The following is a 24,945-nucleotide window of genomic DNA, read 5'->3' as shown; positions in this document are numbered from 1 at the left end:
TGTCTATTCCACATGCTCAGCATCAAGGTGGCAAAATGAATTTGTAGTTCAGTTTGTTATTCAGATATGTTTGCCTACTATCACATCAAAGACCAACCTTGGGCAAATGCACCAACATTAGTGTGCACTGCCTACTCTTTGTTGTGTATATTCCCTAGATTTGTAAGTGAGTACAATAACTTAATAAAACAGTGAAACATGAATGATAAATAGTCTCACTAAGTAACCAAATGGTCTTTTAACCATGTTTCTCCGATTTTTACACCTTTTGGCAGGACTTGTTGGATAATCACAACATCATTTGTGAACTGGAAGATTTGAAACCAATGACAAACCTTCTAAAAGACGAGTTTAACTTTTATCCAAATGCAACTGTTGGTGCACTTGTTCAACCACACTTGGAAGCTAATTTTGGACCAATGTTTATTTGCAAACTGAGCAGGACAACATGATCATGACAATAAATATTTTTGCCTCTCTTTCTGTATTAAGATTTGATACAGAATATTCAAGAAAGTTCGGATCATAACAGGAGTTGTGGCCAATTTAGTCAGTGCAACTATCAGCTACAACAGGTATAAAGACAACAACAAACATGCAACAAAATATTTGCACCCATGTCAACCATCTTCATTTTGTTTTTCCTCTAATTGAGTAAGAGTCCAATCGAACTTTACAAAACTTTCTGATAAATAGTTTACCTGAAAAAGATAAATGATTTCAAGTTGTTGTTTGTTCCAGAGGGAAATGGTGTCACATTAACTCACCAGCTCATTGTAGGTTGATAAAAGTGTTGTTAAGTCCTGTGAAATAGTCGAGACATCACCCTGTGCAGTATAACACTTGATAGTAAGAAATATAATGCTATTTCTTATAAATGTCGGTTTGCATAAAAGTTGGCCCGAATTGGTTAAACATGCACTTCTGAATCTTTACCCCCAACAAATAATGCTAACCACAAAATTGTATTACTATGCGGTGTTTAATACTGTTGCTTTACCACGATTAACACCATTGCCCAAGTAATCAGTTAAAATTGCATGCTTAGCAAGCAGAAACATAAATCTACATGATTTTTCATTAGCATTGCTATCATTGAATAACCAATTTACAAAAAGAGTTTGAAGCGTAAATATCATTGCTTGTTTTGTTTAAACCAGTGTGATAAAGCAAACACAAGTGGCCATAAAAACACCAATTCACTCACAATCTGTTGTTGTTGAATCTCTTGTAGTTTTGCCAACTTTCCTTGATAGCCAGATAAATCTTTCAGTTTATCACTGTCAAGGGCTTTAGACAGTTTCTCAATTTCCTCCAACTGTTTTGCCATAACCCTTATATTGTCTTCTGATGCCAAAACCATCTCTCTTTCACATGCATTGTCCATTGAGACTGCTTCAATAAATCCAGGACTCAAGTATTCGCTGATGGCTGGAACTGAAAAACACAGCACGAACATAAAATTTGTGTGGAATGTTCTGTATTCTTTGCTTGTTATTTGTTAAATACATTTTCCAAAAAAACATATTTGCATAAGAAATGATTTGGAATAAAATATTCAATGAATTTTATTACCTCGTTTGAATATTTGATTAAATCTTTCTCTTTTAGCAGCAAAAGTTGTCACAGCCTCATTTGCACTGAGAAGAACCTTCATCACCTAAAAAACAACATGGGTTTAATTCACTTGTAGAAATGTTCAATGTCTATTTGCTATATTTCAATCTAATTCAAATGAAAGTTATAAAATGCTTTTAATTATTGTAATGTACCAGGCAACAAACCTAGGGGGGTGCGCGGATGCTTGCATAAAAATTAAATTACAATGATTTTGTTATTTAAGCAATTACAGGAGGGGGTACGAAAATTGATTGGTGATTTGAAAGGGGTGCACCAAGGAAAAAGGTTAAGAACCACTGCTCTAGGGGTCTATGGTGAACTGTCATAAATTATACTGTGGGAATAACAACTTCTACAAGCTATCACAATATATACGAATAATGCAATTGTTATCTTACGTTGCTTTAAATAATGTGATTGGCAAAAGTGCTGTTTAGCAACAATTATGATTATTACAGTTCCTTCTCGAGAAATTCTCGAGAAATCTTGAAAAAAATCGAGTCTCGATTCTCGATAAATAAATAAAAAATTCTCTAGAAAAATTACGTCACGTATTTTAAACAAAAAGTAAATGCGATAAATATGTGTATTTTTCTTTTCAAATCGCCTCTAGAGCGGACTGGGCACATAACTTTCTTATTTTGCTTCCGAAACAGCGACTTTTAACGTACGTTGCGACTAATCTTTTACCTTACCCAGGGAGTAGTCAGGCCTGGTTGCAGAAGATCTTTTACAGTCGCTTTGGTTTTTGCTGGTTTGCTACCGAATTACTACTTGCGATCGCTATTGGAAACGAAGAAACGTACAATCGGAAATTTTTTTGTTTGTTTTTGTAATAAAATCGACTAAAATAAAAATTTCGAGATTCTCGAGAAATGGATTTTTAATTTCTCGTTTCTCGAGAAACGAAAAAGTCGAGAAATCGAGGAACCCTAATGATTATCCATTATATGAAGAGATGCATTTTATCATTAGCATTAGGCTACATGAAATAAAAAACAAGTTATTTGTACTAAAAAAAAAACAATTCCCGACATATTAGAAAACCTCTTCAGGCACATCTGTGTGCCATAGCACAATGGTTGAAATACAGTAATTTTGTTAAAACGTGGAGGTTGAACATAAACGCAATATTTATTGACCTTTTCATTATCTCCATCGGTAGGAAGGACTTTTTCTTCAAGGGTTGTTATTCGATCTTCCAAGTCTTGTAAAAGCTTTTCGTCCATTTTACGTCGCTTCTAGTAAGAATTATAATACCAATTCAATTCTTCAATTCATACAAATTATAAAATAACTTGTCTGTGTTTGACAAAAAAGAAGTTTGAGAAAAAAATACCCTAAAGTGATACAGTAACGCTATATCCGATGAGAGTTCAGAACAAGTTGGTTGGTTTCGAAATATTTGTAGACTTTGGTTTTGCAGAAAACCAAATATTCAAATTTGTAGCTCCTCGATTTTTCCAACGAGCGTAATGCACTTAACCGCCTTTCTCTGTTTTCATATTTTTTCATTTTCAAGTAGACACATTTTCATGTAGACTTTGGCGCATTTAATGGGGGTTCTTTTTTTAAAAAAGTCTTGTACAAACAGGTTTTTCAAAAGGCTGAGATAAAGGTAGTTGAAGTTAAGCACAGAAGATCCAGGTAGCTTATCCTAAACATTTGTTATTACGTTAGTGCTACAATAATTGTACTAAGATGGCGATGTTTGTTGAACCAGTGCCGGTCAGTGAGAAGTTCGTTACCGGGCCGTAGGCTTTACTTTTCCAGGTTAAACGCTATCATTTATGAGCCTTATGCAACCCTTTTTACCGAGTTAAAATAGTAGTTAGCAAGTTCGAAATTGGTGTCCGAACCCGGTCCGCCTCACAACTCTATAGCTCGTTCAAACAACAGCCTATAGGTAATGTTTTATGATTCTCGGCCAAAATCTACTGAATAACGGTTATTAGCCACCAAGAGTTTCTGCTTGAGCCTTGAGACTCATTTGCACAAACCTTGCAAGTTTTTGTTTGTTTCGTTTTTATCCAAAATCCTAACCGAATATTTCCGTCTAGAAAACACATTTATGTGCTGGTCGACGAGGAATTGAAAATAGCGCCAACCGACCGTGTTGGAGTTTTTTTAAACAAATCGTTTCCAAAAATTAAAACTATCTTAAATATGAATCGGATATAGTGGATTTACATGCACGGTGCTTTGCTTACTTGTTTCTTAGCAATTCTTACAGGTTGAGATGTTATTGGGTTCGTCCAATCACGGAGCAAAATTTCAAGCAATTTTAGGTACAAACTTCGTGTAATAATTGGCGATGTATTTCTCTCCAAAGGAGTGGAGAAGGCAACTGCTGTGCAAGAGGCAGCTATATCTTGTCTAGGGAATGGGCGCCGTCGAGGATTTTAGGTGAACAACAAAATGAGTTCAGATAAATGTATGTAAACGAAGTTTTTACTGTAGATAAGTTTAAAATGACACGAAAGTTGTGTAAAGTTTTTATGCATATGCGAACACTTTATTCGTACGAATTTACCCATTGTACATCAACTGTATTATTCCTTTCTTCTAACCTACGCGGTTAAAGTAAATAGGTATCAAGGTCGAACGTTGGACAAAGCAGCAATATGGCTGGACACACCAAGAATTCCAAAAGAATCTCCGAAAGATGAGAAGAACATCCGAAACCAAGAGTTAATGCAAGGCCTTGTTGTCTATTGCGGGAACCACGCGCTCCGGCATACGCTTCAAAGATTAAATGAAAAAGGAGAATGTAGACTTGAAAAACAACCAAGACAGGCAAAATAGAGTTTTCTAAGTACAGGTTTTGCCCTAATTGTTTAACAGCCCTTAAGAAGCCGGCTTCTAGTGAACCATAAAAAAGTCGACAGACACAAGTTGCAATGCTCAACAACCATACGAAAATTATAGCGAAAGTGTTTATTTTTAACTCTTTATGTATCACCCATGAAAACAAGATATGGGCGTATATTTAAAATGGTTCGGGTTTCGGCGAAATCCTACTTAGTTCTTGCTCCTCGCCAAGTGCGTTTTGCTTGATTGCTTCGCCGTACATCGTTGATGAAGATCCGAATGCATCAGTTAAGTATAACCTTTTCGCGATCCTTGTTGAAAGTGTGGTGTGGGTGGGCGGGCCAGTATAATATAAATATATGCATCAGGTTACGATCAGATACTCGAGATCAAATTATCGACGAGCAGGTTGCAGACACTTCTGTTAATTTCTTAGCAAAAGTTGATGCAGTCTTGTAAAGATTCTTGGTGCTATACTTTACATGGGAACAATTGTTTTCCTGATAAGTAACGATAGTCATATTTAGGCAGAACACAATATAATTAAACAATAATAGCAACCACGAAGCAATTAATTAATATAACAACTGTGAAAAATGTTGGTCAATACAGCTCTAATGTTGTAAAACAACAGGCCAAATTTAAAAGCTAAAGCTGAATAAGAAACGTACGAAATTGTCAAAGGGTTTTGTTGTAGCTTTTATAAAACAAGTTCGTGACCGTAACAAGATTTTTTCTGTGCTTTAAACATGCACCGTGTGTTTAGTGTGTCTTATTAGAACAATTAGCTCTAACAAGTGATTGACTGAACTGCAAAGAAGAAAAAGGATGACAACCTGTTACAGAATTTCATTGTCGGTAAGTTGAAAAAATTTTTGAGCAAGATTCCTTTTACAAAACAAAAATATGTTTTTGAGGACATAAATATGAAAGAATGTTACACTGTTTAGTAAAAAAGTTTGGTTTGTGCTAAAATTTACTCCTACAAGTGTTTTGTTGATAACTGGTCTATCTACTTGCAGTATGCAAAAACCCTAGAAGAAACGCATTAACATGCATTTCATCAATTGTGTTTGAATTGCAGTTTCTTATTCAAATAAAATCTAACAAGCAATTAGAATTTTTTAGAAAAAATATTATTTTCATTTGCACAGACTTCTGATGCCACCAAGAAGGCTGGCACATATTCCAAGGTGTATCTTCAGATGGTTGGTGAGGAGGGCGCCACCACCGACTGGCTAAAACTGGATAAATTTTTCCACTCCGATTTTCAGCCTGGAAAAATTGATGTCTACAATTTTAAGTGCGAAGACGTCGGTCTTCCGGTTATCATTCGGTTCAGTAAGTCATGACGAAGTAATTTTGATTTGCACACATTATATTTTTAATGCACACATTGGAAATAAAATTTGAACTAATTTTTTTGGGGAAAATTACAATAATTTGCAAGAACTGTTGTTGTTAAAAAGGCTCTTTACAAAGAATAAAAATCGTTGTAGTATGCTTTAACCTTCTATTATACAATAATTCACAGAGCTGTCATCTTGGTATGGTAGAGATGAATGGATGTGTAACTTTGTTAAAGTGGAATATGGTGTTGAAACTGCAGCGTTCCCTATCTATGATTGGATTACAACCACAATCGATGTGGCTAGAGGAGAGGGTATGTGTTGCTTCAAGTATCAAGCGCTGGTTCTGAGGGTAACTTTGTGTTCATAAAAAGATTACATCAACATGGAAATAGGTGTTAGCAAAACTTTTGCTTGGGTTTCTCTTCACGTTGCCCCAGTCAGCGATTGTATCGTTTGGCTGCGAAAAATGTTGGAAAAACGTACTGACAGGATTGTATGTTCCAAACCTGGGGTTGAGGTTCTATCCTTTCACCCCACCCCAGGTGTGGTGGCTACTTTTGTGTTACATGCTTGGGTATGATTGAATTATCCACGTAACCACGTGTCACCTAGGAGCAGAGTTGCAAACGGGCCCAAACCCTGCCCGAACCCGAAAGTACAAGCCAGAAGCCGACCCGAGCCCGATTCGTTTATGAGAAGCCCGTTTAGGCCCAAAAGTTTGATTGACAGGTCTGTACATTGAAGCGCCGGGAAAGCATTAAGACAACAAGCACAATAGACGATTGGTCTTTTCAACAAGGCGTTTTAGGGCTGTTCATTGGTCAGGTCCAGCAACCAGCTACTTGGCTAGTTTTTTTATTAAAAAAATACTGACCCATACGGTAAAGTCAAGCTCTTTAGACATTGTCTGTAACTGTATTGTCGTATAATTCGGTTTCTGGACCTCTTGGGTCGCGGCGCAGTCACACCTAACGGCGTTTGGAAAAATATTCAAGTATTCGTGAAGTCCAATTAGTTTTTACTGACAACCAAACTAAACGTTTTAAATCCATAGGTCAACTCCCGCAAAACGTCACCAGCACGAAGGTGAAGAAACTTCGCAAAGAAGAGATAGATGAAAATTTCAAGAAATTCGAGTGGGTTTCAAAACCAAAGGAGGGTGACTGCGGTTGGGGACTTCCCCGTTACGTCAAAGGTGCCACACGTGATCAGCTCCCGAGAATCTTTCAACAGGACACAGTAAAGGCCACTCACTTTACGAGCAGCGTTTTCACAGGAGTCACTAATTCTATATTCGGTGGCATCCAAAGTAAGTCATGCCAATAGCTTTATGTGAAAGGCAGTCGCACTTTTGACTGTGCCTCAATGCAGATAATACATAACGCACGAATATCAAATGTGTAAACGATCAAAAAAATATTGCATTATTGCAGCAATTGCGTCACCGATCAACGAGTTAAAGGATTACCACTGTCTGTACAATGACAAGTCAACGTCACGCAACGATCCAATTGATTTGGACGAGTAAGTAAATAGAAACCGTACTATATTGTTGAACATGACTCGCTTTTTTGTATAATGTGCGATTTTGTATTCACAGTTGGTATTCGGATCATAGCACTGGTAGACAAACGTTAAACGGAATCGCTCCCCACTCCTTCAAACGTTGCACGTCACTGCCCAAAAACTGTGACATCATCAATAGTGACGTAGATACGATTCTTGGAAAAGGCAAAACGCTGGAAGATGAAATGAAGGTACAAATTAGGATATTTGCACTTTGTATGCAACGATTTTTAATGCCTTTTTTTAAAACGTCTACAAGGCTACGGCACAAAAAAACTAACATAAAGAGAAACGATATTATGCGCACAAAAGAGATTGGGTACCATTTACGACTATCTGATATCTTAAAACGTTGTGGTTTTGGGATATTTTTCGTTGTCAAAAGAGTCACAAAATGCTTACAGTAAAGTCACCTCTGTATTCTTCAGGACGTTTGTCAAATACTGAATAATACAACTCAAAACATTATGTGTATGTTACAGGCCGGTAAAATCTACATATCTGACTTCTCTGAAGTTTTTAACGGTGTCGAAAGAATGAATCATTACATAAAATGGGGACCACTTTATTGTGCCGAGAGCATTGGTCTCTTTTACGTCAACGACAAAGATGAATTTCTGCCCTTGGCAATTCAACTGGTTCCTGGTAGCAGGGATCACATTTTTACGCCCATCGGCAGTGAGGATGATTGGCTGCTTGCCAAGATGTACTTTCGATGTTCACAGAGCAACATGCACGAGGTATGGTCACATAGCTAACATCAAAACAATAGTGACATGCGAAAGACGATTGATCAAAACGGTAAGTGTAATTTGTCAAACCCTACCTCAATCAAGAATTGACATTTAATATACAAACATAAATGCTATGCGCAGGAACTGTCCTCCTAATAGTAGGCATGTTAATATCCACGATCACTGAGTCAAAATTCTTTGAGTAAATGATTAATTAAGAAGCAAATGCTTCCGACTCAAAATCAGTAGACACGAGGTTGGTATAATCGTGTATATATTTCAGCTATACAGGCATCGTCAGTCTCTAAAAACTTATTCAAACAGAATCATACAAACATAATTTTAAGACCCCAACGTGTGTAAAAAATATTTATTTTTGCCGTTGCTACTTTCAGTGGATCTATCACTATCTGGAAACGCACGCTTCTATGGAACCTTTTGGTGTGGCGCTGTTCCGTTGTTTGCCACGTGCTCATCCGATTTACAAACTACTGCGCCCCCACCTTCGTACAGTTTCGACCATCAACAACGACGCAAGAATTACGCTCTTGCCCTCCTCCGCTATTCCAGCCAAGGGGATTTCCATAAGTAAGTGTCACGTGATCTGTCAGTCAGTCGTTTTTGACAAAAAGCAAGATGTTCAACAGCTTCGCAACGCAAACGTTTATTGTGATCAAAAGTTTAACGCAGCGTATGTTTTACTTTGTAGAGGCGTATCCACTGATAAAGGAAGTTTACAAAACGTTCAACATCGAGAAACTTAACATTCCAAAGTTGCTCAAAAAATTCGGTAAGCTTTCCTTCCTTGTCAAGTTGACAAACAACAATTAACAAGCCACTTTTTTGCAGGGACGGACGATGCAGAACTTCTGCCCGACTACTATTACCGAGACGATGCACTAGACCAGTGGAAGATCATGGAGAAATACGCGAGTGCATGCATCCGTCACTACTACACGAGTGACGAGGTGTGACAGTTTAAAGTTAGGCACTGTGGATTAATTGTCCACCCTGTCTGTAGAATGAGAAGTTTTAAAAGTTCCCTTTTTTGATTTTTTGAGATTACATTTAATTTTTTGTGTTGTAGCTGCACAAATGTGGCAAAAGAAACAAATAGTGTGAAAGTTTAAATATTTTGCACCGTGGTAATAACGTAAATCAGCTAAATACAATGTCTGCAACTTAGAAGAAAAATTGATTGTGTATTACAAATAAACTGGACTAAGCAGTTTATGTACACATTGTGAGGTATATTTACAATAGACGTTTGCCACTGAGTAAGATTGATGATTTCATACATTATAATGTATAAAGTTAAATAATTATTGTTTAACGTTCAGGATGTTGTGAAAGACTATGAGCTGCAGCTTTGGGCAAAAGAAGTCGCCAGCGAGGGACTAGGTTGGTATGGCAACGACACAAAGGGAATGCCAGAAAACCTGACTTCGGTCGATCAACTGGTAAGACGCAATAGGTTGGGTTAAAGCAGTGCTTTGTGTCATTTAAATTCGACGAAGTTGGTCCTCTGCAAAGGCTAACACCAAAACCCTCCATGTTTGCGCCTCTTTTTTGAGTGTCTTTTATTGGTGATTGACAAAAAACAGCATGTAATTTAGAACAGTGGTCGGCAACCGCCGGTCCGCGGCCCGGTACCGATCCGCGAGGAGTTCGTTACCGGGCCGAATAATTTTTCAGGTTAAATGCAATGAAACATTTTGCTCATGTATCCCGGGGATGATAAACTAATTTAAGCGTTTTTATTGCTAAATATTTGTAGTCTTTTGAAGACTGGTCCGCGATATCATTTCACTTTCAAAACCGGTCCGCAATGCAAAAACGGTTGCCGACCCCTGATTTAGAAAATAATAATAAAAGACAACATTTTTAGCCGATTTAAAAAAAACACCAATTTTTTTTTAAAAAAACATAACCTTCTTCTAATTACAAACCAAACATCACTGTAGTTTTGTGCTTTATAGATTGAAATTTGTGTCATTTTGATGTTCACAAGTTCTGTGCAACACGCTGCCGTCAATTTTGGTCAGTTCGAGACTTACAAGTTTGTTCCAAACTCGCCGATTGCTATGCGTCTGCCTCCACACAAAAAGGGAGAGGTTTATAAAAATGAAATACTTTGATTTAGTGGTAAAATACTGAAGTTACATCAGTTATCATAAAAGAAAATGGACCATTCAGTGGTGGGATTCATCCGGTTCGCACCGGTTCTATGGAATCGTCTCACGAAGTTTTATGGGATCAGCGAACCGGTTAACATTACTGGTTACTGTCAATGGACTTTTTGTATCGGGACCGGCTGAAAAACATGACGCTTGTCATGGAACAGGCCGACAAAAAATTTAAATCCCACCGCTGGGACTATTGCTTCAAAAAATAGCCTCATGAAGCACATCGAAACAAGTTAATTTCAAAAGAACTACATGCTTACAGGATACAATTAAAAACTATATATTACGATGCGATTACCGAAAAGGTAAGGGCAAACACACGCAGTGTTTTTTTAAGGTGTTTTGGGGGACCGAAACGGTCCCCCAAATTTCTCCAGCGGTTTCGCAAAATTTGGACTTGCAACTACAGTACTATTTTTTGGTATTTAAATGAAACACTTGCGGTCTCTTAAAACTACTTAGCGGTCACCCAAACCAAACCCTGAACACACGCAATCCTAATCAACACTTTCTTGTCTTGTAAAGTAAACCGTTTTAACTTTTAGGCAAACAAACAAAGGATCATGAATAGCCTTCCAGATGTAATCATGGCTGGGTCTCTTTTATCAGTGGTGTTTGCACTTTCCGAATTCTCACCTAACGAGGTACACATTGCTTGGTAAAAGTAGGCAAGAATATTATTTAAAATCTGTCACCTCTGCCTTTGATTTTGTGAGTACTGTTAACAGGAATCAGAAAGCTTTTTGGTCCAAGGTCGCTAGGCAGAAGAGGCGTTAAACTGAAAACTAACTTAATCAGATAATTTATTTAAACTCACCTAATGAAATAATTCACTTAATCGCATATTTCTCTTTAACGGATAATTCAATTAATTAAATTGTTAATAAATTGAAAAAAAATGAACCAACCAAATCATGCCTATTTGACATTGGTGGGGCATTTGTGTGGGTCGCAAAACACATAGGCTACGTTTTCAGGAATTTTTGCGGTTTGCATAATGGTGACGGTAAAAAAAGACTTTGATAACAAAATTGTTGTTTAGGTTTACTTGGGACAATTTCCGGAGCGTCTCTTCACTGAGCAGAAGATCATAGACTTTCAACAGAATTACAGGAGCGATCTACAAGCGCTCGAAGCTAAGATAAAAGCTCGCAACAGCAAACTGAAGTACCCATACACCTTTCTACTGCCATCCAGGGTGCCAAACAGCATTGCTATTTAAAATTGTGCCAAAACTGAAGACATATATTCGCGTATATTATATGCCAACATGCAATTTTGATAGATCAGGAAGCTGTAAATAAATACTGCGCTTTTCTGGGGCGTTAAGCAATATAAACCACACTGCAGCCAAACAAAGAAATTTGTATGTGTTGTTGGGTATTTGATTTGAAAAGTGTAGTGGTTTAATTATTATTCGGTGCTTTCACAAAAATCTTGATACTCTCTTGATAAGACACTCTTTTGAAAATACATTGGGTGTATTGGAAGGGACGCGCATACGTTTCATTTTGCCTGACATAGAATGTACTTCGTAGAACTACTTACTAATAGTGGCTATTGCTACAAAAACATGTTACACTTTTTTCCAGGCTTGCAACCAAATGTTAGTTTTTGTTTGTTTATTACAAGTTAATTATGCAAAAAAATATATCTTAAACATGTGCAAGCTACAAAAAAAACAGAAGCAAAAAAAATTCTTAAACTGCAGGTAACACATAATAAAGTTAAGTCACCAAAAACAGTCGCACCAATTGGTCATCATGAGCTTCAGCAGTTTTCTATTATTTCAAGATTAATACTGTTCTACAAAGGTGCTTGCTCGATTATCTGTATCCTATTTAACAGGGAATTTCCCCAACTGATCGCCTTATCAGCGGTTTAATGATGTCACAATGGAGTAAAACAGTGTTGTAGCGTATGCTACATGTTCTGATCTTGAATATTTTGACAATCCTGTCACCTATAATTTTGTAGAAACGTTCTAAGAAAAATAAATGTTTTTATTTTTGGGGTCAGGCTCAACGTATGTAAATCACACATAACATACGATTTTTGCTTATCTGGATTTTAAAAACTGACCGGATATTCGTGAAACCACTTACTACAAGTCGTTTCCAAGTATATTCATTTTGGTTTAGTTAAGTCGAGCGGTCCATTTTTGACTTTCTTGCTTCTTAAAAACTTCGAGTTCTCGATCTTTTTGTGAACGGAGCTCGTCAATTTTCGGTTCTTTAAACTGCGGGTCTTTGCATGGGTCGTCAGATCTCTTCACTTCAGCGCCCTCTTGCGGAAAGTGGCCACAGAACGCTATCCGCCAAGTTTCAGCTGGATTTCTTCACATAATACACAAAACAATTAACATTTGTAACCACAATTTGGTTCTACTTTTTCAATGTTATAAATGCAAATACATCGACCTATAATGCATTAAAAGGACCGATTGCTATGCGTCTGCCTCCCCAATTGCAACTTTGATATAAAATTGCGAGTGGTGAAATTGACTGTCGGTCGCAGAATAATTTAGTGACGTCAAACAATACCTGGATCCGCCACGACCTACGTCACTGCCTGACAAAGGTGGTGAACCAATGGCGTCGATGCTGTCCATACCAGCCGGAACGTAAATCGGACGGGAGCCGTCGATAACTGGAGATTTGCTAAACCGTAAAAACAATAAGTAAAACAGTATCCATGACCAAAACAACACGACGAAGGGTTTACGCTTCAAGTATTTTTCACCTTTACACAGCAGTCTGTATAAGCTTAAGTGGAAAATCTTTGATTAGAATGGTAATATCCGTGGGTGCATCTAGCAATGTTGTAAACACGTTATGTAACTCTAGTTACATGTTGGATCAATCACTTGGTGTGCATAAGCTAAGTATTATGCATGGTTTATTGCTAGCTTGAGCCACGTCCATATTTTACAAGAACACCACCTAATTTAAATTCAAATTATTGCTCAAAGATAAAAATGCAAAAATTATTTGCCCCTGCCACAATTACACTACCTTTTGGAAATAATACGGCTTTTTTTCTATAAATCGTGATTAGACAGGGTTTCGGGCTTGTGCTTTTGGGTGCGGGCCCCAATTTAGGGTTCGCTTACAAAATCTAATTTGGTTTATCGTGTGCTAACTGACGAGTTGTCCTGACCTACTACCTGCAACATTGTCAGAAAGGGAAATGAACAATATCACAAAGTGGAAAGCAAATCATCGTTACTCACTTCAACTGCCCGTCGAAGGCAGCAACGTTCATAACATGACGTAACCCACGAACTGTTGCATCAATTTTGGAGCTGAGATAAAGTAGGGTCGCCCCATTCGAATGTGCGAGATAACGCAGGCACTTCGTAATGACCTAAATGGAAAATTTAAAAAAAAACTTGAGATTTGGGTGGGTTTCGACGGAAAACATTGCAGTTCCAAATCGGTTAAAAAAATTTCCCAAAATTTTGAATTGATAAAAAAATCTATTAATATGGGTGTCCACAAAAAAAGCAGATTCAAGAAAAATGATTTGAAATTTCAAAAAATAGTCTCATATTTGGAATCAGCATTAAATTGAGATTCGAAATCGACTAAAAGACGTTTAACTAGTAGTGCCCCAATTTAACTAATCACGGTAATGTTTTCAGTTCTAAATATTTGTGAGATGCCATAATTTAACGATTGTATAAATAATACATTTTTTGTCCGGTACCGTGACTTAAAGGACAGTCCAATTTAGTTACACAAGTGATATTGGCAAAAAATAAAAAGCGTTTTGAGATGTCTAGCGTCAAAACAATCCACTCACTTTTCGCTTTTCGGCTTCAATTGTATCCTGAAACTGGTCGTATTTGCTTCCGATGATAACAAGTGGAACAGGAAAGGGTTGAATCGTGTTAACGTCCTGTGAATTAATCAAACTCTCAACCAAAACCCAGTAAACAAAATGTGGTCTGAAAGGAATAGACCGATACACACAATTTGACACAGAGTATAATTTGACATAACTGTTTGGCATCATCAGCACAGAGTTTAAATGTTTTTTTCGATGATGCTTATAATAACAGTAATAACAGTTATCACCTGTAATTGCAGGGGCTGGTTTTAGTCTTAACCACACTTTACTCTAAAAAATTCATCGCACAAGTTGCCTAAACTTTAACTAAACTTACTTCCTCAGATATTTTTAAGAGTAATTTTTAGGGTCAGAGGTTTGTTTCCAAAACACGTTGAAGTTTGGAAGAAAAAGAAACTTACCTGTCTGTCGCGGCCTCCAACTTTTTCCCAGGCGGCTTTTGTAATTTTTTGCACAAGACTTGAATCGCGCTTAGCAGCTTGTTTTATCACCTGATCCAGTCGCTCGCTCGCTTTGCTTAGCAATGTTTCGGCTGTGTGCCACAGTTTGGAAGGTTCGGACAGATCCAGGACCTTATCAAAACAAAGGCATTTCGTGTCAGGGCTTAGAGGCCATAGCCCTTTAAACCAACTGCTAACTTAAGCCATCAAACCCCAAACACTATGTAGTGTATAATCCAGAATCAGGAATCAAGTATTAACCAAAACGATGTTATATCAGAGTTTCTCAACCAGATATGATTGACATGCTTCGGGGTGAAATTTAATCAAGTAAAAAAATACTTCATTACAAAACGCTTTAAGTTAAACGCAGAAACAATGAGAAACTTGGCAGCCTCACGCTGTTAGCTTACGTAACAATGTCACGTTGCATAGCACGATCAAGTAGATGAAATACGTGTCATCACGAAACAAAACTCTAGGCACGTTAGTGGTTGGTCAGTGTTTAACTGGTACATGTGGATTCAGCAAAAGCTTCACAAACAAAGTGGATGCAAAAGTTTGCGTTTATGTGGACAGAAAGTTAAACGTACTATTTTTACCATTTTGAGAAATATTACAATGAAGTTAATTGCATTTGGAGGTACAGGTCAAAGTGGTACAGCAGTTTTGCGATTGAGTGCAGATGATCCAGGCAAGTTTTAGATAATTTTGTGTAGTTTTTTAAGATAATGTCGGTTGTTGTAGTGTGTAAAATATTTTCCATGACACATATTCAAAGATTAAAGCAATTTGATTATTATCGATTTTAGATTTGGAAGTCACTGCGTTTGTTCGCAAACCGGACAAAATCCCAACAGATATCAGAAACAAACTAAATGTGGTCATCGGGGATGTAATGAATTCAGACGAAGTAGAAAAAGCACTTGTTGGTCAGGAAGCAGTTATATCATGCCTAGGAACTGGGCTGGACTTCCGTAAGCATCCAATGGCGACAAGTCATAACGTTTCGTTAGGTCGAAAATGGAAAAAAAATAGCATGACACATTTTTGCAGGTAAAACGACAGTCATGTCGAAGGGGGTTGAAAACATCGTCAATGGAATGAGAGAAAATAATGTGGAACGGTTGTCAGTATTGTCTGCCTGTAAGTTTTGTTGTCTTAAGTCAGTGGTTCTCAAACTTTTTTGACCGCGACCCAAATCTGAGCATTATGAACATCTCACGACCCAAGCCTCAAATATCAAAAAATGTAACAATTTCGAGGCCACGTCGTGGCCGCACTGGGTCTGCCCATGTCAAAATGGCTGCAGGTTTAACGAGTTCGATTCAACAATACTACATAACACAACACATATTGTGGCTTTGCAGCACCATAGAAGTGAATCCCAAATCTAACAAAGGTTCCTTGTACGAATACTTACTCATCCTTAAACGGTATCTGTTACATCTCCACGTTCAGTTTCGCATGATTAACTTTTATTCCCCGTGTTGTGACGTAACAATCGTCATGTGCGTAACAGTACAATTGGAAGGCTATTGTCAGTATTTTGCAATGATTAGTTCATTTTACTGTACAACGTGGTCGAGTGAGTGGACTTTACTACTACTACATTAAGTAAATTCGTTTGGGTAGAATTGAACCAACATACCGCGACCCATTTTTTGACCCTGCGCGACCCACGTTTGGGTCGCGACCCTTACTTTGAGAACCACTGTCTTAAGTCTTACATTTTTATGGGAAAATACAGTCGATGTAAAAGTTCGTTTTTTTCATCAGGACTAACCCACACAAATGCCTGTTCATAGAAATTAGCCTAAACCAGGGGTGGGCAACCTACGGCCCGCGGCCCCCGACACGTATTTTATTTTGATCGGCAGTACGGAATGTATGTGTCAAAGCCCATTTTTATGCCAAAGTGTTTTACATTACACGTTCATAGTTATTAGTTTATTACTAAGAATAGGAATTGTTACGTACAAAGACAAACTCATTGTGTGTTTGAATTTGCCTAGCACCACTATGTTGTTGCATGATCATCGCTGCGGCCCGCCGCCGCAATATATCACTACGTTTTGGCCCGCGCATGCAAAAAGGTTGCCCACCTATGGCCTAAACAATAAAGCTATGTCGTGTTAAAAAAATCGACTCTATTGTAGCGTTTCTACTTCCTGGACGTGCCAGTTTCACAAGAAGCGTCCTTTACGACATCAGAGACGATCATGAAAGAGCAATAAACTTTCTTCAGAAGGCCAGAGACATCAGATGGACAGTTGCCATGGCCCCACAGATATTAAACGTACCACGTGGTGGTGAATACAAGGTAAATGGTAGTGCTACTAACACTGAGCTTGGGCTGGCACCCGGCCTAAGAACTTCTGGTAGGTGACGCAACAGAGCATAGGCGTTTATGGTGCTGATACAGCAATTTGGGTTTGTGGTAAGAATAATTGCTGAGTCAGCACGATAAACGCCTATGCTCTTTTGCGCCACCTACCAGAAGTTCTTAGGCCGGGGGTCAGCCCAAGCTCAGTGTTAGTAGCTCTACCAAGGTAAATACTATGTTCAGTACGGTCGAGCACACTCGGTACATTGTGTCGCCACAAACATTCCCTATTAGGTCTACCCGTTAGTTTTGTAGCTTTCTTAGGTCCTTTACGACGCCCCAGAAGTACGCGTTTTTCCACGATCTCACGCATTTTTTTTTAAAGTGAATTTTGTTTTTAGACACCTTTTTCGAACACTATAGTTTCGGCATGAAAATGTAACTTGAATGCGGTTCACCCATAGGCCCCCAAAATTGTGAAATTTTTATTTCAGTTTAAAACACAACAGCACACTTATTTTTTTGTGTATAGTTCTACGGACATGCAGTATTTTTTTTTTGTTCTTAATTTCCATCTTAATTTTCTACACCGCAGGTTGCTATCGACAAACTACCAGACAGCAGGGTAGTAACAACACCTGACCTCGCTGATTGGATGATCAAGTCGGTTAAGAATGATGCTACCATGACAGAGTACGAACATCAATTAGTTGGGATATCATCAACCGTTGAATAAACAATATCGGCTTTAACGACGTGCCCCATAACCAGGGGTCACCTAACTACGGCCTGCGAGGTCATTTCAACCGGCCCGCGACATTTTTTTTGATTTGCCAAATCGTATTGATAACTTTGTAACGTTAAAAAATTAATCTACTCCTTACGAAAATTAAACTTATCCGGCCCGCAGTGAAAAAAGTTTAATGACCCTTGCACATAAGAAATGGCTGCATTTTGGAGTCATCGTTGTGCATATGATTCTGTATATTTAATCACCTGCAGCAATTTGTGGAGGCGTATGTTATATCGCCTTAATAAAATAATTTGGCTCCGTTATACTTAATAACAGAACATTTGCTAGGAAATAGCCTTTTATAGTGTCCGTTTATGCCAGTTACCATCTGAAAGTATTTGAGAACAATTAAGTCAGCAGTTTCACCTACTTGGGAGCAAGTATAAGTGATTCTGGAAGTGACTTCCCAGGGATCAGTCGGAGGCTAGCTATGGCGAGAACAGTCACACAAAATCTTCACTCTATTGAAAGACGCGACAATAACCTATAAAGGTTTATCAAATCAAATCTTTGGATTGGCCTGTTTCTACCTATGCTTACGAATCGTGGCATTCAAGAGCATCAACATGGAAAGAACATAAGACTAACAATTCCATGATAAATAAACTCAAAGTACAACAGAAATTCATCAGATTTGTACAAAAACAATGTCTAAAATACATACACATAAATCGACACCCCGAAACTTTGGAATATTTGTGTGCATGTAATTCGGACAATTGTTTCCACAATAATGGATCAGATATAGAGCGCAATCGCCTTGTGTTCACAAAGTTGTGGGTTCGAACCCTAACTCAGTCGCTTGTGTTTGTGTGAGCAAGAAACTTAAGCGACTTTGCTAAATTTAAGTCACCAACCGACAAATTTCAAAAAAATCAAATAAAAAATGATTCAACGGATTTGCAACAAAACATAACGCATTCAGACGTTGCCAGCCCACCGAGGACAAAAATCAAACAAACAAGCAAAACTTTAACTTAACGAGTTTGACAACCACTGACCACTAGAGGTTTATCATTGTGATCGCCAGTACATGCGCAGGACAATTAAACTTATTCGCAGGCCATGCGCATATGGTTCATCAAGTTCTGCCGGCGTTTTTTGTAGACAATGCGGCATTACGAAAATACCGTAGGCTTGTGCTGGTTGAAACCTCGTCGCGCCAAAAGACCTGGGTCAAATGCCTTTTTTATGCAGTGATGCGTGACTGAAATGAAAGCGGTGTACAGAGCGAAGAGTTGAGAATGTAGGCCACGACACAGTCTCCTAATTTATACACCGAACGCATTCTTTCCTTCCTGTATTACGCGGTTTTGTCAGTATACCGTTGGCTGACTTTCAGCAGATTGGAAAGCCCAATTAAAGACCATTAGAGACAGCTTTGTTGACACAATGAAGAGCACACAGGCTAAAAAAGCACCCACATTAACAGAGCGTGACAGAAAAAGTAGTAAACGACTTTGAGGCCCAATACAATTTGAGGACATTAGGCATGTTTCGGACAGTTTTTTATCTTTAGCTGGCAAAGGCACTAACTGTTATTCACTGACTTGAATCTTAAATTTAAAAAATGACACTAAACAGACATTGGACTTGTTTAGGACAGTTCTTTATGTTTGGCTGGCAAAATCTGGACAAACTTTGGCAATAAATTATATAAGAATAAACAAAATTGACAGTTATATACATACAGTATTTAATTTAGGGAAGATTGCTTTAGATTGAGAACCAATATCAGACTTTGAAAGGTTGTACTTTTTTGTTCCTTCGGTCTTTTTCAGGCAGGACCACCATATTCATTCAACTGTTTACGTGACTTCAGCCTGTGGTTAGGAAGGCTAATGAGTCTTATAACATTTTTTGGACATCACTGTTTAGCTCCTGTATATTTAGGGCAATGACATCATAGACTTTTCTTGTTACGAGCCATGATGTCACCCATTTATTTCTCGTCATTGCGCGTTCATAAAACAAGCGTTCGCATATTCACGTTCCAAACTCAATAAAGAAAGCGTTTGCGGGTTCTGTGCCAAAATGAATAAAGCTGCAGTTCGATTAGCAACTGCAATTTTGTCAGCAAGTATACTTAAAACAGATTTGTAAGGAAATTTATTTCAAATTAATGCAAGTTTTTTGCAACTGCTTCTAGTAGCAAAATTTTGAGACAACTCGCTTTCACTTAATTAGGCATAAAAATGCGGATTTCAAAAAGAATTGACTCTTTTTTTAGAATTTAAAATCATCACCACTTTGAATCAAAAGGCTGAGTTGTTAAAACTCGCTTTTGCTTGTGCGCATTTGCGTCTTTTATGCCAGACTTTTTAGAGATTTTGTAAGAATTTTTAATCAATATTGTGAACAGTGCTGGATTAAGGGTCTGCTGGCCTGTAGGCACATTTTATAAGTGGCCCGAAAATCAGTGTTGCCAACTAAAAAAATAGAATTATCAGTGTTGCCAAATCATTGTCACAAAGGTCGTTGTTGTAAAGTGGCCTGGATTTTTGACTGGCCTGTAGGCACGTGCCTACTTTGCCTAATGGTTAATCCGGCACTGATTGTGAAGTATATATGTCTAGTCAGTTTACTATCTAACTAAGGCAATGATTCAGCATGAAAATGCGCTCAGTACTTTTGGTTCAACGTTTACTTACGTGTATTGTGTAATGAGGTTATCGTATGGCCCCTATGTAAACATTAGGTGGAATAATAGCACTTTTGTATTTTTTTACAATAACTGGTTTTAGCATATTTTTATTTCAGTACCAAGTCCGTATGCCCCGTTTAGGGAAATTTGCGACTGATTTTTGCGTAAAAAGGTAATACAAAAGTTAAACGACAAAGCCGATTTGGTGTATTTTGAAACTATGTGGTATTGCTAGTAACACCCATACGACAATCGGCGCAGGCTGCTATTATAGGAAACATATGTTTATGCCTATTTCACCGTATCCCGTAAATTTGTCGGCCGCCGGGCTTAACGCATGTTATCTACCTGAGGCATAGTAAATGTACCGACTATAATTATGAAGCTGCCATGCGACTGTTACAATATTGCGGATGGACAAAATCAAACAATAGCTGACATTGTTAAATCTGATGAGTAACTGTAGGACTCATCATAAATTTGTTGTAAGGTGTACACGTAATACCAGTACATTGTAAAACATATGAATTTGTTACCGACCATACATGATAGTCGTTAGAATCACTGATGTTAGGAAGGAAATTTTTGCAGATTTGATTTTGCCATTTTAGGAACATTTTTGTACTTTTAATTCATTTGTGAATTTGCATTTAATTGATTTTTGTATTATTACAGAAAAGAGAAGGAAAAAAGAACCAATTTTAAACACAATGAAGTTAATTGTTTTTGGTGGCACAGGCCAAACTGGTGCATCTGTTTTGCAATTAAGCACAGAGGACCAAGGCAAGTTGTATGTTCTTAAGAATAATGGCTCGGTTTTGTAGGAAAGAAAGATTTTTTTTGCATTAAAAATTGGCTTATACTTGCATGGACATTGTCACAGCCTCCTATTAACAGTTTGTTCTTATAATTTCAGATTTGGAAGTCACTGCGTTTGTTCGTAAACCGGACAGAATCCCAACAGATATCAGAAACAAACTAACTGTGGTCTTGGGAGATGTAATGAATTCAGATGAAGTAGAAAAAGCACTTGTTGGACAGGAAGCTGTGATTTCTTGCCTGGGAACTGGATTTTACATTGGTAAGACAGGGTTTTATAGGAGATTTTGATGTTTATTTATATTATGATTGTATTTTTGCAGGTGAAACGACTGTTATATCCAAGGGTATTGAAAATATCATTGATGGAATGAGAAGAACTCATGTGAAAAAGCTGGCTGTTGTTGGAGTCTGTAAGTTTTTGTTTTGAAGACAAACAATTTTCATTTGTGAAAAAAAAACAGTTGCTAATGTTTTAAGTAAGAGAGCAAACCTTCACATGTCTGTTATATAGGAATGTGAACAAAATGTTGTAAAGTTTTAAATATTGAGCTAAATATGTTTTAGCATTTCTCCTACCTGGACATTTTACTCCATACATTCTAAAGAAAACCACCGCTGACCACGAACGGGCACTAAACACAATTCGCAAAGCCAAAGACATAAATTGGACAATCGCTATGGCTCCAGAAATAGCAAAAATACCATCTGCTGGTCGATACAAGGTAAATAACCATATTTTCTACTATTTATGCAATGACCAAGTGTTTATGTATTGATGTTTTTTTGCATGCCTATTGTTCAAAAATCATTAGTTGGCCTGATTTTTGATCATCCTATGTGGTCGTTGCATAAATAGCACTATTATCCCATAGTCAATATGTTTCAATATTTTGACAGACTTCTATCAACAAACTGCCTGGTAGCAGAGTGGTCGCGACACTAGACCTTGCTGATTGGATGATTAACTGTGTAAAACATGATGCTGACATGGCTGAGTATGCGCACCAAATGGTTGGAATATCATCAAACATTGCCACAAAAGACTGGCTGTGTAGAACCCTTCCTGGGAGGATGACTCTTTTTGTAGGACTTGTAGTATGCCTGGTTCTGTCATATTTTAACCTTTAATTTTTCCTGTTTTTTTATTGCTTTGCACTTGTAAAAATGCACTAAACTTCAGGTGACTGTTTCTATTCTAAAATATTGTAAATAGTATCATGTGAAAATTTGAATTGTTTGCACATTGGTTGGATTGCATTAGAGTGTAACATATTTTCAGTATTCTGTTCATTAATTTTAGTAATGACTATGAAAAGCAGGGAACCTAAATTGGACAGTTGATTAAAAAGACAAAAAAACTTGTACTGTGCATTTGTACTAAAATTGTACTATGCACCAAAGTGTCTCAGGATTCAATTTTGATTAAATTTGCGTTTGAGCTTTGCATCAAACTTCAGTTTTATCTTCACCAATGCAATTTAATGTTTTTGGACAAGAATTGATAAAGAAGTTTTAAGCTTACCAAGATAATAGTCATCTGATGAAGGGTTTCTATTTTCAGTGGAATGTCAAGAAGTTTGCTGAGGTTAGTTCCACCACCCAGTTCCCAAATGTGACCGGTCATTTTGTTTTGCTGCATAAAAATAATTACAATCTGGTCAATCGCATAATACAATTGTAAATATTAACTGTCTCCATATGTTAAAAATGTTTAGCTAGTAAAGCATAATCCAGTAAATTGTATAAATGGCATTTCATTGGGCAAAATAGTAGCAGCACAATTGCGCTAAAATATTCAAAAGGCCGCAAATAACTGCGCAATGTTCAGACGTTAAAAAGCTAGACAAAGTTGAAGGCGCAAATGGTGGATAGATGGTAGACGCACTGCAGCTACACCATTTATGGTTTAGGCAACTGAAAAAAGTTTTACTGATCATCATCTTTATGTTTTAAAAATCTTGTAAAATTCCTATGTAATTCAGATTTTAAGAATGGTATTTGGTAACTTTATTTGCTTAATACTTCCATGGTAGTTATGTACAAACCATAACTTTTTAACACAGTCAAGTAAGTTTTTCAATGACTGCTTCTTAGTGAACCAGAGTATTGTGATAAAATATTACATTTAATATTATGATCTTACAAGATTCGTTGCTCTTCTTGCAAAAGTATATTCCAAACCAGTGGTAGGTTTACAGCTTTCATCACGAGATAAGAATTTCAAAATTGCTGTGGTCTTACCCTGAATGTACATGAAAACAATATATTTGTAGATATCCTAGATATTCTACTGGTGTGTAATTTACACATAGAATATACTAAACAAGTTGAGACATAACTTTATGGGATATGATACTACACAAACTAAGTACAATTGTGTTGATAGAAAAAGAAATTCATTAATGGACTAAGTACAAGTTTCTGATTTTAACAGAAGTAAATCTTCAAATTGTAAATGCCCTAAAGCCCAGATACTATAACTTGATTTATATTTTAGATTCATCTGAATTTACATTGTCCCCAAGATGACTGAATGGTCAACCCAAATGCCTTGTACACACACAATCGTGAATTTCCAATTTTCACTTGCAGTTGCCCTGGACAATACACTTGCGGCATTGTTGCAACTCAGTGAGACCTATGGGTTGGGTTTAGGACAACAAGACAAAATGTTAGATAAAGACCAATATAACAGGCAGTTCAAACTTCAAAGGAAGGCTTATTGGGAATTGTAGGCATAATGTATTCAGATATTGATTGCCCATTAAATTTAATGAGGATTAAAAAATAAAAGCCAAAGGTGACACAAACAGTGAACGATCATAAAATACTTGCAAAACTTTAAACAGTTTCTTATTAGGCAAAGTTCTAATTTTTTGCGTACCGATGATTTTCCGCCCATGAAAAGAACGTATTTATCAAAATCGCTTCCTCCATCCACCTCTGTCAATTGAACCTCTTGTGATGCAGCGTCCCAAAGATTTCTTATCCCAGTCATGCCGAAAAGTTCTTCGAGAAGACGCAAGTATAACGAATTTGTTAATCTCGGAACATAAAAATTGCGTTTGTTGTTTTCAAAACAGGAATGTCCCTAATTTATACGCATGAGGTAATTCTACGTACTTAGTTTTTTCGTAAAACAATAGTTGTTGAAAAAACAAAGTACAAAGATGGGTGTTTGTAAAATATCGTTTTCTAAAAAAACATCGACAATTTTATTTATAATATATGAGCAACTATGTTTAAAAAATCAAAATTATTAATTAAACATCAACAGTGTGTTTACAAACATCTTATCGGATTTTATGTGGAAATTGTTGACAAATAATCCTGGGCGTTGTGGTTGCAAAAAGTATTTTTTAAACATGAAAGTACAAATTTTAGTTGGGAGAGCACAGAAATGACAAATCAACACAGATAATTTTTTAAATGCATGTGTGTTGCGAAAATTACAAAACCTAACACAGAAAAACTATTTTGTCCTACAGCGGGACAAAATCTTTACATCAGTAACACAATAATGCCTATAAAGCGGTGGTCGTTTTTTGTAGTTCGACAACCTTTATGCAAAACTGCAAATGCAGGGCCGTAAAAAATTAAAAAATAACAACTATGTAACAAGATAAATGTTTTCACTAAGTGTCGCTGAACGATTGGAAGTAGAAACATTTTTTCTCTTGGGAGAATTAGTCACGTAGGCTACACATCAAATCTGGCGCTTTGTTTTTGCACCCTTCTGCGCTACGTTAAGGAAATATGTGACATTTGCAGCTGTTGATCAATTGCAAGATTAAGAAGC

At 37.2% G+C, this 24,945-nt stretch overlaps 4 protein-coding genes across 5 annotated transcripts; 2 read left to right on the top strand and 2 right to left on the bottom strand.

The window, feature by feature from the left end:
• Positions 1-406: 406 nt before the first annotated feature.
• On the bottom strand, positions 407-2,995 carry LOC145225261 (dynactin subunit 3-like). Its single transcript, XM_080091947.1, has 5 exons — positions 2,763-2,995; positions 1,576-1,660; positions 1,208-1,437; positions 768-827; positions 407-701 (listed from the first exon to the last, which is right to left on the bottom strand). The coding sequence occupies exons 1-5, from the start codon at positions 2,847-2,849 to the stop codon at positions 621-623; spliced, it is 543 nt and encodes a 180-aa protein (XP_079948073.1). The 5' UTR covers positions 2,850-2,995; the 3' UTR covers positions 407-620.
• A 326-nt stretch (positions 2,996-3,321) lies between these two features.
• On the top strand, positions 3,322-11,569 carry LOC145223605 (polyunsaturated fatty acid 5-lipoxygenase-like). The gene is made up of 15 exons (XM_080090006.1): positions 3,322-3,348; positions 5,586-5,772; positions 5,966-6,094; positions 6,155-6,325; positions 6,838-7,092; positions 7,217-7,307; positions 7,384-7,540; positions 7,832-8,089; positions 8,479-8,671; positions 8,793-8,873; positions 8,933-9,051; positions 9,424-9,543; positions 10,063-10,197; positions 10,815-10,913; positions 11,312-11,569. Exons 1-15 carry the CDS (start codon positions 3,322-3,324, stop codon positions 11,489-11,491), a joined length of 2,202 nt encoding a protein of 733 aa, XP_079946132.1. The 3' UTR covers positions 11,492-11,569.
• Positions 11,570-11,876: 307 nt separating this feature from the next.
• Positions 11,877-24,241, bottom strand: LOC145222197 (cytoplasmic dynein 2 light intermediate chain 1-like). 2 transcript variants are annotated; one of them, XM_080088254.1, is made up of 9 exons: positions 24,031-24,241; positions 23,290-23,388; positions 22,669-22,779; positions 14,523-14,693; positions 14,074-14,169; positions 13,502-13,635; positions 12,813-12,929; positions 12,375-12,605; positions 11,877-12,253 (listed from the first exon to the last, which is right to left on the bottom strand). In XM_080088254.1, exons 1-8 carry the CDS (start codon positions 24,142-24,144, stop codon positions 12,407-12,409), a joined length of 1,041 nt encoding a protein of 346 aa, XP_079944380.1. In that variant the 5' UTR covers positions 24,145-24,241; the 3' UTR covers positions 11,877-12,253; positions 12,375-12,406. The 2 variants fall into 2 exon arrangements, with proteins under 2 accessions (XP_079944380.1, XP_079944379.1); XM_080088253.1 differs by having other exon boundaries at positions 11,877-12,605.
• LOC145222198 (flavin reductase (NADPH)-like) lies at positions 20,065-22,440 on the top strand. Its single transcript, XM_080088255.1, has 6 exons — positions 20,065-20,496; positions 21,000-21,107; positions 21,241-21,405; positions 21,467-21,556; positions 21,711-21,868; positions 22,044-22,440. The coding sequence occupies exons 2-6, from the start codon at positions 21,035-21,037 to the stop codon at positions 22,272-22,274; spliced, it is 717 nt and encodes a 238-aa protein (XP_079944381.1). The 5' UTR covers positions 20,065-20,496; positions 21,000-21,034; the 3' UTR covers positions 22,275-22,440.
• Positions 24,242-24,945: the final 704 nt, after the last annotated feature.

The sequence above is a fragment of the Phallusia mammillata genome, chromosome 4 (assembly GCF_965637545.1).
Source record: "Phallusia mammillata chromosome 4, kaPhaMamm4.hap1.1, whole genome shotgun sequence".
Lineage (NCBI taxonomy): Eukaryota > Metazoa > Chordata > Ascidiacea > Phlebobranchia > Ascidiidae > Phallusia > Phallusia mammillata.
Note: the sequence above shows the minus strand (reverse complement) of the source record. Positions and strands in the feature narration are given on the sequence as shown.